Source organism: Lycium barbarum, chromosome 8 (assembly GCF_019175385.1).
Source record: "Lycium barbarum isolate Lr01 chromosome 8, ASM1917538v2, whole genome shotgun sequence".
Classification (NCBI taxonomy): Eukaryota; Viridiplantae; Streptophyta; class Magnoliopsida; order Solanales; family Solanaceae; genus Lycium; species Lycium barbarum.
The window spans coordinates 14,729,058-14,746,433 of NC_083344.1; the positions used below are offsets into that span (position 1 = coordinate 14,729,058).

General features: G+C 40.2%; 1 protein-coding gene across 1 annotated transcript; it reads left to right on the forward strand.

Annotated features, from left to right (window-relative positions):
• The first annotated feature begins 13,572 nt into the window (after positions 1-13,572).
• Positions 13,573-16,743, forward strand: LOC132605969 (aquaporin PIP2-4-like). The gene is made up of 3 exons (XM_060319260.1): positions 13,573-14,009; positions 15,225-15,520; positions 16,264-16,743. Exons 1-3 carry the CDS (start codon positions 13,697-13,699, stop codon positions 16,516-16,518), a joined length of 864 nt encoding a protein of 287 aa, XP_060175243.1. The 5' UTR covers positions 13,573-13,696; the 3' UTR covers positions 16,519-16,743.
• Positions 16,744-17,376: the final 633 nt, after the last annotated feature.

Genomic DNA, 17,376 nt, shown 5'->3' on the forward strand with positions numbered 1-17,376 from the left:
GGTAAGGTTTTTAATGAGACAGCTAGTAATGCGTATTACTAGATACGTGTACTCTTTTTTCTTCACTGGAATTTTTTCCACTGGGTTTTTTCTAGAAAAATTTTAATGAGACACTTCATCTATTAATGGACAACTAAGAGAGAGTGTTGTAAATATTAATTTGTAAGTGGATGTCCCACAAGGAACTTGGCCAACACGAATCTTGGCCACCAAGAAAAGTGGCCACCAAGTTTCCTTCTTAAAATACTTGGCCCCCAAAATTTATGTTTTCTCTTATAAATAGGAGTTCCTTTGTATAAGAAATATATATTTAATTTTTTTCTATATACTTTTCTTAGGTGTATTTGTTTTATAGTCTTTATTTATAACAATAAGACATATATATGCAAGAAAAACTTACTTAACTATCAAAATTAGAAATGTGTCAACATTAATTTGTGACAATGGGAGTATAGTTCAGCACATGTTTCGATATGTACCTAACATGCAGTGAATCTCTTATCACTGTCTGTTTCCTCACTTGAGTCAACATTATCTGCCACAAGAAGATAAGGAGAACTTTTCAACTAACAGTGATCAACGGACACTACTAGTCGTATTTGCTTGTCAAAAGCCAAACAGGATCCTTCAAATCTTTCGTTGTTGTCCTTCTATTTATCCATGAGTGATATACTTGGTAGTCTTTCGAGCAATGATAACCTTTATTACCTAATGAAGTGCCAAACTTTTCATCAAGACTGTTAACATATATATATATATATAAAAAAAAAAAATATAAGAGTGTACGTGGTGAAATCTCACAAAATAAAGTTTGGGAAGGATAAAGTGTACACAGACCTTATTTCTATCTTGAGATATAGGTCGGCTACCAACTATGCGTGTGTCAGACGGCGCCGTCAGTCAGATCCCATCACATCCATACAGGGGCTGTCCTTTTATTATTATTTTATTAATTCATATTGAGAAAGGCCCATGGGTTCATCACTATAAATAGGGCATTCCCTCCTCCCTTTGGGGGTTGGTTGATCTTTTATTCAAAAGAACACTTGTAACACAATACATATATATATATACAGTTCTTGCAATCTCAATATTGATATTTTCCATTGTAAGTTTGTCATCTATATCATATTTCTTCAATCAAATTGGCCATACGCGGAATCATCTGTCACTTGCGCTCCTTGCACGCTTATCAATAAGCATTCTCATCCACGGTTTGTAATAAACATTAGGACTCAAGGACATATCCTATACTCACACACAAATTCAATTGATTACCGAATCCGGGGTAAACAGTTTGGCGCCCACCGTGGGGCAAGGATAATAGTTCTTAGTCCTGATTCTTGTCGTTCTCACCTCCAAACCGTAACACTTCCGCCCCGTTTGTCTCGACAAAAATTGACTCATGGCTGATGTTGAGCAGTCCGACCATGTCAATAATACCGAGATTGTGGCAGAAAACGAGGAAAGCGAATTACGGGGACTACCGAACCCCGCTGACCCGAACCGCGTCGACTCGAGGGAGGGCCTCAACCGACAAAACACGGTGGATCAAATTAACGCCGCCCTACCGGCAACTGATCCCGTAAGAACTCGCAACTCCGTCACATTGTCTCGGACCCAAAGCCAGAAGGAGCCGGAGGCACCAAATGACGGCATTAATTTGCGTTTGATTTTCGAAATGTTGTAGGAACAAAGAGCGGCAATCGCCGAGCAAGGGATGGCGATTGCCCGGTTGCAGAGCGGGCAGGGGGAGCCTGGGCCGGAAAAGGCCAAGGGAACAGTGGAAATCGAGAGAAGCAGGCCGCGGACAGTCGAGAGCAATGATTCCGGAGCCGGTTCTTCCACCGAGGTACTAAAGATGCTTGAAAACTTGGCGAAACGAGTGGACTCTACCGAAAAAAGGGTAGAGACTTACAATTCTCGGGTAGATCAGATACCGGGGGCTCCCCCTTTGCTGAAGGGGGCTAACTCGAAAAAATATATTCAAAGGCCTTTTCCCCCGAGTGCAGCACCCAAGTTGATCCCGAAGAGATTCAAGATGCCGGACATTCAGAAATACGACGGCACCACGGACCCGCATGAGCACGTGACCTCGTACACCTGTGCTATCAAGGGTAATGATATGGAAGAAGATGAGATATAATCAGTACTGTTGAAAAAATTCGGGGAGACTCTGTCAAAGGGGGCGTTGACGTGGTACGACCATCTGCCCGAGCATTCGATCACTTCTTTTGAGATGCTCGTCGATGCCTTTGTGAAAGCCCACGCCGGTGCAATAAAGGTGCAGGCCCGTAAGGCTGACATTTTCCGGATAACCCAAAGGGACGGCGAGTTATTACGGGAATTCGTCACCCGGTTCCAGAGGGAACGAATGGAGCTACCCCCGGTGCCGGAAGAGTGGGCCGCACAGGCCTTCACAAAGGGCCTCAACATGCTAAGTTCGGTGGCCTCGGCAAAATTTAAAGAGAGCTTGCTCGAATACGAGGCCGTAACATGGGCCGACGTCCACAATCGGTATGAGTCAAAGATTCGGGTGGAGGATGATCAATTCGAGTTCTCTCCGGTAAGGACCAAAATAAGTAGAGGTTTCGAGCCGCCAAGGAAGGGATACGAGGCCATGTCTGAATCATCGAAAGAAAGGTTTCGGCCATATCCCTATCCGGATAAGCAAAGTTTCAGGTCGGAAAAGGCAATAGAGAGCCCGAGCCATTTCTCAGGACGGGGCAGCAAACGAGTGGAGCGGCCATCGAACAGTCGGGGACTCTCGTTTAGGAGCGATGCCGGAAGTTCCGCCGGCAATAAAGTTCCTCCAAAAATTTCAGAATACAACTTCAACGTTAGTACTTCAGGACTTGTCTCGGCTATTGGACGTGCCCCCGATGTAAGGTGGCCTAAACCATTGAGGTCGGATCCGGGTCAGCGAGATCCGGGTGTAGTGTGCGAGTATCACGGGACCCACGGGCATCGAACCGAAGATTGCCGTCAATTGAGAGACGAGGTAGCCCGGTTATTGAAAAATGGTCACCTCCGAGATCTGCTGAGCGACCGGGCCAAAAATCACTATAAGGAAAGGGAATCTTTTCAAAGGTCCGAGCCTGTCGAACCCCAGCATACGATCAACATGATAGTGGGCGGGACAGACGCCCCTCGAGGGCCGGTAATGAAACGGACGAAGATCTCTATTGTTCTTGAAAAGCGCACCCGAGGCCATTCGGCCGAGGGATCCATCTTCTTTAATGACGAAGACGCAGAGGACATCGTTCAACCCCACAATGACACATTGGTAATCTCTATACTAGTCTTTAAAACTAAGGTTAAACGTATTCTGATTGACCCAGGTAGCTCGGCCAACATCATCCGATGGAGGGTGGTTGAACAGCTAGGACTGCTCGGCCAGATCGCACCAGTGGCCCGGGTGCTAAGCGGGTTCAATATGGTGAGCGAAACCACAAAGGGGGAAATCTCATTGCCTGTAAATGTGGGTGGCACCATTCAGCAAACGATGTTCTATGTGATCGAGGGGGACATGAAATATAATGCATTATTGGGCAGACCTTGGATACATAGCATGAGGGCGGTGCCCTCAACACTACATCAGCTATTGAAATTCCCCACGCCGGAAGGAGTGAAAACCGTCCGGGGCGAGCAGCCCGCTGCAAGGGAAATGTTTGCAGTAGAAGAAGCGGCACCTCGGCCCGAGGGGCCGGAATGGAAAAGTGCAACCGGAGGAGAGATTCCCAAATAGCAATCAAAGTGCGCCGGGTTGAACCCGGTACATAAGGAGGAAGATTACGAGGTACTCAGATCGTTCGTCATGCCAGATGACTCGGATGCAACTCAGTCAACTGTGGAGGAATTGGAGCAGATCATCCTGTTCAAATATCTCCCGGACAGAAAGGTATACCTGGGCACGGGGCTCACCCTGGAGCTCAGGCGTCGATTAATTAAATTTCTTCGTGCTAACGCCGATTGCTTTGCATGGTCGCATATAGATATGACAGGTATATCACCAGAAATAGCAACTCACAAGCTCAGCCTGGATGGGAAGTTTACTCCGGTGAAACAGAAAAGGAGACCCATGGCGGAGGCTAAACACGCATTTGTGAAGGACGAGGTAACAAAACTTTTGAAGATAGGATCCATCCGAGAGGTAAAGTACCCGGACAGGCTGGCCAACGTTGTGGTAGTACCCAAAAAAGGTAACAAACTTCGAATGTGTGTCGACTTCAAAGATTTAAACAAGGCATGCCCGAAGGACTCGTTTCCGTTGCCTCATATCGACAGAATGATCGATGCGACGGCCGGGCATGAGATGTTGAGTTTTCTCGACGCTTACTCCGGGTATAACCAGATCCGGATGTACCCGGAGGATCAAGAGAAAACATCCTTCATCACCCGGTACGGGACCTACTGTTATAACGTCATGCCTTTCGGACTAAAAAATGCCGGTGCAACTTACCAACGCCTAGTTAATGAAATGTTCGAAGAACAGATAGGGAAAACAATGGAGGTTTACGTTGACGATATGGTTGTTAAGTCCCTGGAAACAGAGGACCATTTAAAGCATTTGCAGGAAACCTTCAATGTGCTTCGCAAATACAACATGAAGCTTAACCCGGAGAAGTGTGCATTCGGTGTAAGATCTGGCAGATTCCTAGGTTTCATGGTGTCAAACCGAGGGATCGAAATCAACCCGGACAAGATCAAAGCCATCGAAGATATCGAGGTAGTGAACAGCATAAAGGGGGTTCAGAAACTCACCGGGAGAATCGCAGCACTAAGTCGCTTCATATCGAGATCCTCGGACAGGAGTCACCGGTTCTTCTCCTTGCTCAGAAAGAAGAATGATTTTATCTGGACACCGGAGTGCCAAGAAGCTCTGCAGGATCTGAAGAAGTACTTGTCTAACCCCCCTCTACTGCACACGCCGAAGGCAGGTGAGACACTATTTCTGTACCTAGCGGTCTCCAAAGTTGCGGTAAGCGGCGTTTTGGTCCGAGAAGAATCAGGTACGCAATTCCCTATCTATTACGTGAGTAGAACATTGGGGGATGCGGAGACCCGTTACCCCCATCTGGAAAAGTTGGCGTTGGCACTAGTTAGCGCCTCCAGAAAGCTTAAGCCTTACTTTCAAAGCCATCCCATATGTGTAGTAACTACTTATCCTTTGAAAAACATCATGCATAAACCCGAGTTGTCGGGTAGGCTAACGAAGTGGGCTGTAGAGGTCAGCGGCTACGACCTCGAATACAGACCCCGAACGGCCATCAAATCCCAAATCTTAGCCGATTTCATAGCAGACTTCGCCCCAGCCATGGTCCCAGAGGTCGAAAAAGAGTTCCTGCTGACCTCGGGAAAGGCCACGGGCATTTGGTCTCTGTATACGGACGGGGCTTCGAGCCTTAGAGGTTCCGGGCTTGGTATTGTCCTTAGGGCCCCGGCCGGTGATGTCATTCGACATTCCATCAAAACTATCAAGCTAACTAACAATGAAGCCGAGTATGAGGCTATGATTGCAGGATTAGAATTGGCCCGGAGTATGGGGGCAGAAACTATCGAGGCAAAGTGCGACACGCTTTTGGTCGCAAACCAGGTGAATGGCACGTTTGAAGTCAAGGATGAACGGATGCAGAGGTATCTCGAGAAAACCAGAGTGATACTTCACCGATTTAAAAAATGGACCTTGTAGCATATACCGAGAGAACAGAACTGTGAGGCCGATGCATTGGCAATTTGGGATCTGCGGTCGAAGGGGTTGAAATCAACTCCGGAGAAACGGTGCTACTGACAAGAACGGCCATAGAAAGCGGACACGCTGAAATATACTCGACAGGTCTGACTTGGGATTGGCGCAACAAATACATTGACTACTTGCGTGATGATAAGCTTCCAAGCGACCCGAAGGAGTCGCGTTCGTTACGAACAAAGGCAGCCCGATTTTGCTTAGTGGACGGCCAATTATACCGATGCTCTTTCCACGGACCCTTGGCTAAATGTTTGGGCCCTGGGGAAACGGAGTATGTGATGAGGGAAGTACATGAAGGGACCTGTGGCAATCACTCTGGTGCGGAAGCTCTGGTCCGGAAGCTGATCAGGGCCGGGTATTACTGGAATCAGATGGATGAAGACACGAGAAACTTCGTCCGAAAATGTGACGGGTGTCAGAGGCATGCCCCGATGGTTCACCGGCCCGGGGAGTCGTTGCATTCAGTAGTCTCACCATGGCCGTTCATGAAATGGGGAATGGACATCGTGGGTCCGTTACCCCGGGCACCAGGTAAGGCACGCTTTATTTTATTTATGACTGACTACTTTTCTAAATGGGTCGAAGCGCAGGCCTTTGAAAAAATCAGAGAAAAGGAGGTTATCGACTTCGTTTGGGACCACATCGTATGCCGTTTCGGCATTCCAGCCGAAATAACTTGTGATAACGGTCCTCAGTTCATGGGTAGTAAGGTCAACAGTTTCCTCGAGGGGTTGAAGATCAAGAAGATTGTGTCGACCCCATATCACCCGTGTGCAAACGGACAGGCGGAATCCACTAACAAGACAATAATCCAAAGTCTAAGGAAGCGGCTGGAAGCATCGAAGCACCGTTGGAGAGAAGTGTTGCCCGAGGTATTATGGGCTTACCGAACCACGGCCAAGTCCAGCACGGGCGAGACCCCTTTCTCGTTGGTATACGGGACCGAAGCCCTTATCCCCGTCGAGGTTGGCGAGCCGACTCTCCGTTTCAGGTATGCAACCGAGGAGTTAAACGGGGAGGCCATGGTCGTAAGGCTCGACCTGGCAGATGAGATGCGCGAAAGAACATTGGTCCGAATTGCGGCTCAAAAGCAGAGGATGGAAAGGTACTACAATCGGAGAGCCAACTTTCGGCATTTCCGGGTTGGGGACTTGGTACTTCGAAAAGTCACTTTGCATACAAAAAACCCAAACGAGGGAAAGCTAGGACCAAACTGGGAAGGGCCGTACAAGGTGACCGGTGTAACAGGCAAAGGATCGTACCAGCTGGAGTCCATGGATGGACAATGCCTACGCAACAACTGGAACATAGCCCATCTGAAAAGATATTACTGCTAAGGTATGATCCTCTCATATACCTTCTGTTAACCGTATTGTCTTTTTGCAGGAAATCGAACACGACACAAAAATAGAAACTTAGGACTGAAAGCACGTGTTGCACTCTTTTCCTTAAGTACGGTTTTGTCCCAAAATGGGTTTTCCGCCGAGGTTTTTAATGAGGCAACGAGTACAACGTGCTATGCAATAAAGGCCAAGGGCCAGAACTCGGACACCCGAGGTTGCATCTTCCGAGTGAGGGCTTGGTAACACTCACCCGACCTCGAAGCTCGGATCAGTGTTAAGGGGCCACAGTACCCACATCGAGGCATGGCACGATAAAGAGAAACAAGGGAAGAAATTCAGCATTTGCCACGGCAAAAGCATAGGCCGGCCACCGGCCTCCGAACCCTTCGGCAAGCCTGAATGACAAAAGCATAGGCAGGTTAAGGAAATTGACGGCCTCGAATGGCTAAAGAGGCAACGAGATCAAAGGGAAGCCAAATATTACCATGATTTTGAGCGATCCATCGACCGCGTGATAAGTGGGCCCAAGTCCGGTCCTCATAGGGAAGCTGGTTGAGGAGCGCCGTGACCCACTCAGTCAGATCTCGAATAACCGGGGGAACAAATCCATTTGCTGTAAAGTAGCGAAAGGGTGGTGAGAAAACAATACCGTAAGCAACTAAACATATGATGACGATTACTCAAAGGATCGAACTTACGTTTGTCGTTCCATTTCTCCGGAAAAGGTTGATAGGAGGCCGGGATTATGTCCTCGGATTTTACCCTGACGTAGCGTTCCAACCACCCTCTGTCCCGGTCTTCGTCCATCTTCGAGAAGAACGGGTTCCGGCTGCGCTTGGCTAATCTTATGACACCACCCCGGAATATCCTCGGGGAATACAAACGTATTAGGTGGCCCAATGAGAATTCCTTCTCAGCCCTGATGGCCAGCAACCGGAGGCAGGCAACGACCCTCCAAACAGTTGGGCCGATCTGAGCCAAAGTTACGCCATAAGTCCGGCACATATCCAGTATGACCGGATCAATCGGGGGGTCGAGCTTAAGGGTGAAGGGGTAAGTGTACACGTACAAAAACCCCTCCCGGTGGTCGGTTATGGATTCATCTGGCCCGGGTGCGAAAACCCTTACCGGGCGTGTGTCCCACCCGCAGTCTGTCCGGACTGTGTCGAGCCTGTCCTCGGTTATAGAGGAAGGATATCGCCTCACGTCGTATCCCCGGTCTGAAACGACGGAGGGTTTTTCTACTCCAGGTCTTTGTTGAAGTTAAATTTTGCCGGTATAATATCCGAGGCCACAGTTTCGGGATTACCCTTTTGTTTGACCGGGGATACGGCCTCGGCCCTCGGGGACGAGATCGAAGGAATGTCTGTAGAAGTGGTTTCAGACATGATTGAAAGAAAAGGAGAAAAGTAGGGAATGGCGTAAAGGAAACGAAGGAAGTGACGATTTGAAGAAGCAAAGAAGCAATTGACGAGAGTAGTGACAAAGCTAATTCCCTTTCCTTTCTTTTTTTTTTTGTATTGGTAAGAGAAGGTTTGGCAACGAATTTGTGAACGGAAAGGATGGTTTTTGACGCACAGAAGGAAGAAGAAAAGGGAGAGCAAACCAGAAAAGTGAAAAATGAGGAAAGGAGGGGCTTTATATAGGCGTAAGGGAGGAACGGTTATCGAGGGCGGCCAATCGAGGATCGCCACGTGTTGCGACATTAATGCGAAATGACGTGTAAAAGGCGGTTGACAGGAACGAACAAACCAGAATTGGACACGTAGGCGACAAAAAGGAAGACGAAACGCAGCCGTTCCCGCCAAAATAAAGTGATAAGAATTGGCCGACCGGGTGGCCGGATGTACGATTCATTCACTTCCCATCACTCCGATAGATCGTTGGTCCGGGAAGCGTGGGGCTATCTGTATACGGTGAAAACCGGATGAGGGCCAATCCGGGGTAACCGTGGCTCGGAGGAGGAAAAGGAGGGAAAGTTCGTGTATAAGCATCGGGTTTCCGGATAAGCATTCGGATCAAAGCCGAGCGGAAGCATCATCGGTCCCGGTTTTTAAGCCACCGAAGGTTCAGATCTCTTTCCGGGGGGTTACCGCCGGTGGTCCGGTACCCGTGAGTCCGTTGGTCCGTTATGACCGTTACTGGGGCGCAGCAGTGGTGTCACATCATGGTCGGCTACCAACTATGCGTGTGTCAGACGGCGCCGTCAGTCAGATCCCATCACATCCATACAGGGGCTGTCCTTTTATTATTATTTTATTAATTCATATTGAGAAAGGCCCATGGGTTCATCACTATAAATAGGGCATTCCCTCCTCCCTTTGGGGGTTGGTTGATCTTTTATTCAAAAGAACACTTGTAACACAATACATATATATATACAGTTCTTGCAATCTCAATATTGATATTTTCCATTGTAAGTTTGTCATCTATATCATATTTCTTCAATCAAATTGGCCATACGCGGAATCATCTGTCACTTGCGCTCCTTGCACGCTTATCAATAAGCATTCTCATCCACGGTTTGTAATAAACATTGGGACTCAAGCACATATCCTATACTCACACACAAATTCAATTGATTACCGAATCCGGGGTAAACACGTATAATTTTGTAAGTTTATATATTTCCCATTTTACATATGTACTGTTTTGTTTGTTTGTTTGTTTGTAGCATATATATGGCTAAGTAGTGGCATGCACAATCTTGTGCAAAACAGCGTTAATTATATGCGAGTTTCGAATGATGCTTAATCTCAGCTCGGCTATTTTTAAAATTTGCACAAAACACTTTCGAAACTTATTTGTTTTGAAATATGGACCACTGGTTAAAAAAATAAATTGTTTCACACCTGGTGTCAGGTACCCGCATTAGAGCCTGATTATATATGGATTCGCGCCGTGTAGGGTCACATTCGGGGCGAAGCGCTCTCTTTCAAGGATTTTTTCATACCCAGGGCTCGAACCCTAGACTTTTAATTAAGGGAGGAGCAGCCCCATCCGTCGCATCACATCCTTTGGTGGTCTGGTAAAGATATTGCTGGAACAAGGAGAAGACGAATAAAATCATAAATAATTAATTTAAAAAACACACTACTTTGTATATTTAATAATAACTATTTCAGTTTCAACATTCGACATTCTAAATAATAAATATTTAGGACTACAAGATTAAAGGGCATTCTAATACATTAATTATATATACCAATACTTCAGAATCATAAAATTTTAAAAAGAATTTCTTGTTTTTCTTAAATTTCTAAAGCGAAACGAAAGAAACACTTAAAAAGAATAAGAAGAAGAATAAAATCCTCGCAAAATGTCATAAGGGTCAAGTAGAGGCACATGTACGTATAATTTGTGTTTGCCCTTGTGCATTTGTTATTTTGTTAGGTGTGTCTTCCAGATCAATTTATCTGGCAGGTCTTAAGGATCAATTAGCCAGCAAAAATATGACAACATTATTGAGCCCCGAAATATTAAAAAGAATATGATCTTTAAGTTATTTTAAACAACGGTGATATCATTTTTTGTCCCTCGATTTAATTTTATAGTTTGTTTAGTGTTGAAAATGTTTAGTGATAAGATTAACAATTGTTAAACAACACTATTATCATTTTCCTTACCTAAAAGGATTCGCATATTACAGGAACACAAAAGTCCTAATAGAAGGACAACCAGTAATTAACCTTATTAATGCACAGACCATATTAGAAGAACATTAGATTAAGAAAAAAGAAAAAAAGAAAAAAAAAAAAGAAGAATAGAAAATTTGTCTGTACTCCAAGATAAGTAAATAAAAGTGACGATGAGAGTCTAATTGAATAGTTTGGTTCAATGATATGTGCTACAATATAATAAAGAGACATTTCTCTTGCGTATTATTTTACCATCTTTTTTGTTTATTACTTCTATTCATGATTGTTGAATTTAAGAAGATTAAGTTTAAGATTTATGTTATATACACTAATAATGCAAAAAAAAAAAATGATAGCATATCATTTAGTATGTTAGTAGTAAGTTATTTTCTATTTATTTCATATTATGACTTGTTTTTTTAATGAATCGATTGTGACGGCTATAGAACTTTAATTTAAATCTTTAATTTATGGCTCTGAAAGTTGTGACGGCTGATTACAGTTTGTTTTAGTCCCGCTTTACATATGTTTGGACTAGAAAACTCCTAATGACATGACTTGCCACTCAATTTGGTTCACTAATCTTTTCTTGCCATAATTGTCTTGAATTTACTCAAATGTTGAATTTCGGACAATAATAAGTGTCTTTTTACAGCTTTTTTTTTTTCTAAAGCGAAAAATTCATAAAGTAAAATGCGGGAAAGTAAATTGTCTTTGGCCTAAGGGCAGTAGTAGTACTTTTTAGTTTTAACAGTTATTGAACTAGGTGACCATTAACTGTTCTAATCTTATGTTCGGAAAGATATGTATTAACCATTTTCATTCTTTTAATGTTGATATATGAAACACTAGTAATATTACCACTTACTAGTTACTACTACTGAATAATAGTTGTTGCGTCTTAATGCATTTCGAGGAGAACCCTCTAAGTGCGAGTGATATTTCACCCTAACCATAATTCACCCGTTGATTCTTCAGCATCAATAGGCCGGACACTACTATAAAATATTTGTCAATGTTACCTATTTTTGTGAGATTTTAAAGTCAAATAAATAATATAATTTGATAATATCCGTTGTTGAAGATGTTATATATTGAAAGATATACACCTAGTTGGACTTTTTGTAAAAAAACTATGCTATAATAAAGTTAAAAATGAATAGTATTATTAGTATTTTGACACGAGGAATAGTAATAATTAGCATGATGTTCTTCGAGTTTGTTAAATTTTCTTAAAGTTGCTTGACTAAGCATTTAGGGACACATATATATAACAGTAACATGAGAGCTTTCTAAAATTTTCTGCACCCACTTTTGTTCATTTTTTCCCAGACCATTCCCTTTTTCTTTTTGATATTTTCTTCCAATCTTTTAGGTGCCAATTCCATAACCTTTTGACCTTTCCATTAATTGTACATTAATACACAAGAAAAATTATGTACCAACTTCTTGTTTAAGAAAAAAAAGAGTCACCAATTAGTTCCACTCACAGATTATGAGATTAAAGTGGTCTCAAAATTTACAATTTCTTATTCTTTCTAGGAAAATATAAAGCGTCTTATTTCCAAATCATAAATTTGCTATTAAACACTTAAAACAAAGACAAACAAAAGATCATCATTTGCAAACTTTTATATTGCTTTCGCTTCCTAGTTTTATTTTGCAATCCAGCTAGCACCATACCCTTGCATGACATGCCCAACCTACATTTTTAAGATTTAATAAATCTTTTTAAAAATACTCCCCAACCCATATTTTTAAGATTTAATAAATCTTTTTAAAAATACTCAAGATTAAGGGTAGTATGGTGCACGAAGTATTTTGTGGTCATATGTGATTCTGGGAAAAGTCACACTCCAAGGGGGTGTTTAATGTAGACAGCTAACAAAGGCGGAGCAGGAGCCTGTTTGGATTTGTAGATAGCTAACAAAGGCGGACTAGGAGCCTGTTTGGATTGGCTTATTTTAGGTGCTTTTAATACAAAATTACTTTTGATCACTTTTGTAGTGTTGGTAAGATTAAAAAAAAAAAGTGCTTTCAAACAGTTTTTTTAAGCCAATTAAGATAATAAAAAATAAGCCAAAAGTCATAAGTTAGGATTTCCAAACTTATGCTTATAAGTCATAAGTTATTTTAAGCTCATCCAAACAGGCTCTAGGATTTAAAGTTTATGGATTCTGAATTTATCTAACTACATATTTATACATATTCTAATGATAATTTTATTAGATCACCCCATTACAAAGTTATCTAATGATTGATCAATAAAACATACTTTAAAAGTTGTAGCCACTAAGAATTTCATTAACTTTCCAACTCAATAATTATTAATAAGGATAAAATAGGTACTTCCTACTATTTTTTAGTATACAAGATAAATAAAAATGGACAATTATTTTTTAGTATACAATACAAGTAAGAGCCTGTTTGGATGGGCTTATGGCTTTAAGCTGAAAACAGCTTATAAGTCAAAAAAAATAAGTTGGGGTAGCCCAACTTATTTTTTTTGGCTTATAAGTTGTTTTCAGCTTATAAGCTGCTTTAGATAAGTTAAGTCAAATTGACTCAATTATTTTTTTGAGCTTATTTTAAACACAAAATGACTTTAAGCTGGTCAGCCAAACACTCAAAAAAGCTAAAAACAGCTTATAAGCCAACTTATAAGTCAATCCAAACGGGCTCTAAATAAGGGAGGGAGTAAGTAGTAAAGACAACATAAGAAAGCCGTTGTGTTGCAGTGGTGGCCCATGGGACCAATTGCAAGTTCACAAATTCCACAATAATTAGTATAATAATTAGTATTGGACGGCTCAAAAATAATATTAACTCAAAACAATTAAACTCTTTCTCTTCACAACATCAATCATTAAAGTCTCCTCTTTTTCTCCCATAAATACCTATCCATTTACACTCACTTCTCATCAATCCAAATTTCTTTCTCTTTTCTTTAACAAAGAAAAACAAACATGACTAAAGAAGTTGAAGCAGTAACAGAGAGACCAGCAGAATTTTCTGCAAAAGACTATACTGACCCTCCACCAGCACCATTAGTGGACTTTGAAGAGCTAACACAATGGTCATTTTACAGGGCAATTATTGCTGAATTCATTGCCACTTTGTTATTCCTTTATGTTACTATACTGACAGTGATTGGATACAAACACCAATCAGATTTGGATGATGGAGGTGATGTATGTGGTGGTGTTGGTATTCTTGGAATTGCTTGGGCTTTTGGTGGCATGATTTTCATTCTTGTTTACTGCACTGCCGGTATCTCTGGTGAGTTTTCGCAAAAATCTTTACACTGTCAATATATTTTAGCATGTTATAATAGGTAATACGATTCATTTCGGCCGAGTGTCTTTCGAAAACATCTTCGAGATAGGGATAAAATTTGCGTACACTCTACCCTTTCCATACTCCACTTATAAAAATACACTTGGTATATTGTTAGTGTTGTTGTCGTATAATAAGTAATACAATAGTATAACTAAATTTTACACTCGCTAAGAAACAAGAATTAGCTGCGAGTCTCTCGTTAAATAGGAATTGTTTATTAATTTATCACTGATTAGTATTAATTCGTTACTAAATAAGATTAGTGACTGATTCTTACTGTTTGGTGGCTAAATTTGCCCATCACTAATTTTTTTAGAGATCAAATGCATAAAAGTTAAAACTTATTTTTTGTGGTATATTTGTGTACTACAACTAATTTCTATATTTACTATTTGTTGTCTCTGTTTTTTCTTTCATTTTCTTTTGTTTTGTTAAATATAAATTAAGATGTATAATGCATAAAAGTTAAACTTATTTTTTGTGGTATATTTGTGTACTACAATTAATTTCTATATTTACTATTTGTTGTCTCTGTTTTTTCTTTCATTTTCTTTTGTTTGTTAAATATAAATTAAGATTTATTTCTTAATTTATATATCTTATCCACGATTTTAGATTGAGTACTCACGCACAGAAAATATTTCTTTTTGTTAATAGATAATAGTGAAATTTCTAACTCGAAATATTGTGTTATTATGTTGAATTGTACGAATCATTTCATTTCAAAGACCGGCAGGGTTTAACTTATATATTATGACGATGTAAAGAACTTTTACTCTATCAATAATTATTTATTTTTTAAGTTATCAAATTAGGATAACGACAAACAATTAACAACCTGTTGTTATATCATATCAACCTAATACCGTAAAATAATCGTACATTATTGGTGATCGAAAATTCAACTCTACACTATTATAACTATTTAATATACAGTCTAGTACGAGTTCGGTATGACCTAGTAATTTTTGTTCAGATAATATAACTGAATTTTAAATTTAATAATTTATTTGTGTTAAGAAATTTATTAAATATGTAATATTAAATTTAAAACTTAGTTATATTACTTGAAGTTATCGTTGTAAAATTCATAATCTATAAGTTAAAATCTTGGCTCAACCTTTGCATTAATACATGTATATGTTCATAATACAGGAGGACACATCAACCCAGCAGTGACATTTGGGCTGTTCTTGGCAAGGAAAGTATCACTAATCAGGGCAGTTTTGTACATGGTGGCCCAGTGTTTGGGTGCAATTTGTGGTGTGGGTTTCGTCAAGGCTTTCCAATCAGCTTACTACAATAGGTATGATGGTGGTGTTAATGTTATGGCTGGTGGTCATAGCAAGGGTGTTGGATTGGGCGCGGAGATTATTGGTACCTTTGTTTTGGTCTACACTGTCTTCTCTGCCACTGACCCCAAGAGGAGTGCCAGAGACTCTCATGTCCCTGTAAGTATTCAGAGTTCAAATTTTATGCAATAACAGTACATGTTATGTATCACTATCGAATTAAGTTAATTGTTAATAAACTTAGGTGGTAATTTAGAGCAATAATTTGTTATGACTAATTAAATTACACTTATGGCATAACGTTTTATAACTTAAAAATCCCAAGGAAATCAATATTTGACTTAAAAAGTAATGAATAGGGTTAGGTCTGTGTTGCTAATTAGGCAATGCTATAACCCCGCTATATATAGGTAATTAAAGAGGCAGGTAACCTAAACCATCTTTTAAAATACACCTATCTTTACCTGTCATTGTTAATATCAGCTCTACAGTCTTCTACCAAAAAGAAAAAGTTACTGTATGGCAACCTTAATTAATTTTTCCATTTCTCAATTTAAGTACACTATTAAGTCAGGTCACCTATAAAATAATTACATACATTTTTCATAAGACCTGAAATTAGCAATTTGAAAAAAACGAGGCATGTAAATGGTAACTTGTTGAAAATATATTAAAAAAGAAAAAGAAAGTTAATATACGATAAAGCATTTCATGTTTACGCCAAACCGAACAAGTTAAGAAAAATATTTATATGAAAGATACATATCTTACATACATTCATAATATTCGATACATGTAATTTTGTCATAAATAATACTGATAATGTAATTTTTTTTTAATAATGACCATATATATAAGTTAAATCCAAGCAGTAATAAATTATGTAATGTTGATGTTCACAGGTGTTGGCACCACTTCCAATTGGATTTGCTGTGTTTATGGTTCACTTAGCCACCATACCAATTACTGGAACTGGCATTAATCCAGCTAGGAGTTTTGGTGCTGCTGTTATTTACAATGGTGACAAGGCATGGGATGAACACTGGATTTTCTGGGTGGGCCCATTCATTGGAGCATTCGCCGCCGCCCTCTACCACCAGTTTGTACTCCGTGCAGGTGCTATCAAAGCTCTAGGTTCATTCAGGAGCAACGCCTAAAATTAATTTTCCAATGAATAAAGAAAATTGTAGATAATTAAAAAAAAAAAATGTTTGGTTTTGATCCTATGAATTTCCCTCTCTTGTGTATTTATAATCTATTTGATTTTTGTTTTTGTTTTTCCATCTAGCCTCTTCTTGTATTTGTTTTTGTTTTTCCATCAAGCCTCTTCTTGTATCTTTGAATTATTGTTCCTTCCTCAATTAAAGTTCATGTTTTGTCCATTACTTTCTCCTTTTTAAGTAGCCGTTTAGCAATAGATTTCAAATATTTTTCGCTTTATTTAAAATTTATGAAGTTGGAAATAGATAGAGTTTGTTTGGTTATACATTTTACAAAGGAGAGAGGAAAGCATTTTATTTGAAATTTATGTAAGATGGAGTTGGAAGGAGCACTTTTTCGAATTTTGAATCCATTCCAAATTGAATTTGGAGTTGGATTTGAAAATTTTATAACAAAACACTACTTTTGAAATAAAATAAAAAGTTAGTCCGAAAAATGTGAATAATTCTTCTGGCCAAACCGCTCCTAAGTTGAGCTGAACCTTTTCTCTTATATCACCAAGCATAAACATACATGATCATTAGGGTTGATGAAGATTGAACTCTAATGGCTTAGAGACAAAGCAATAATATAAGTAATAGGAAAATTCAAAAGATAAGTAATGATGACGCGTAGTTATTTCAAGTGATTAGTTTTCTCTTGAAATAGTGAAGTTTGCAAATGTTCAGGTCAAGTAATATTTGTGAATATTGAAATACTAATCTTCTCATGAACATTAATTTTTACAATTTTTTCCAAGTGAACTTCATGTCAAAATACAATTTTTTTATAAAAAAAAATTCAACTTTAACTAT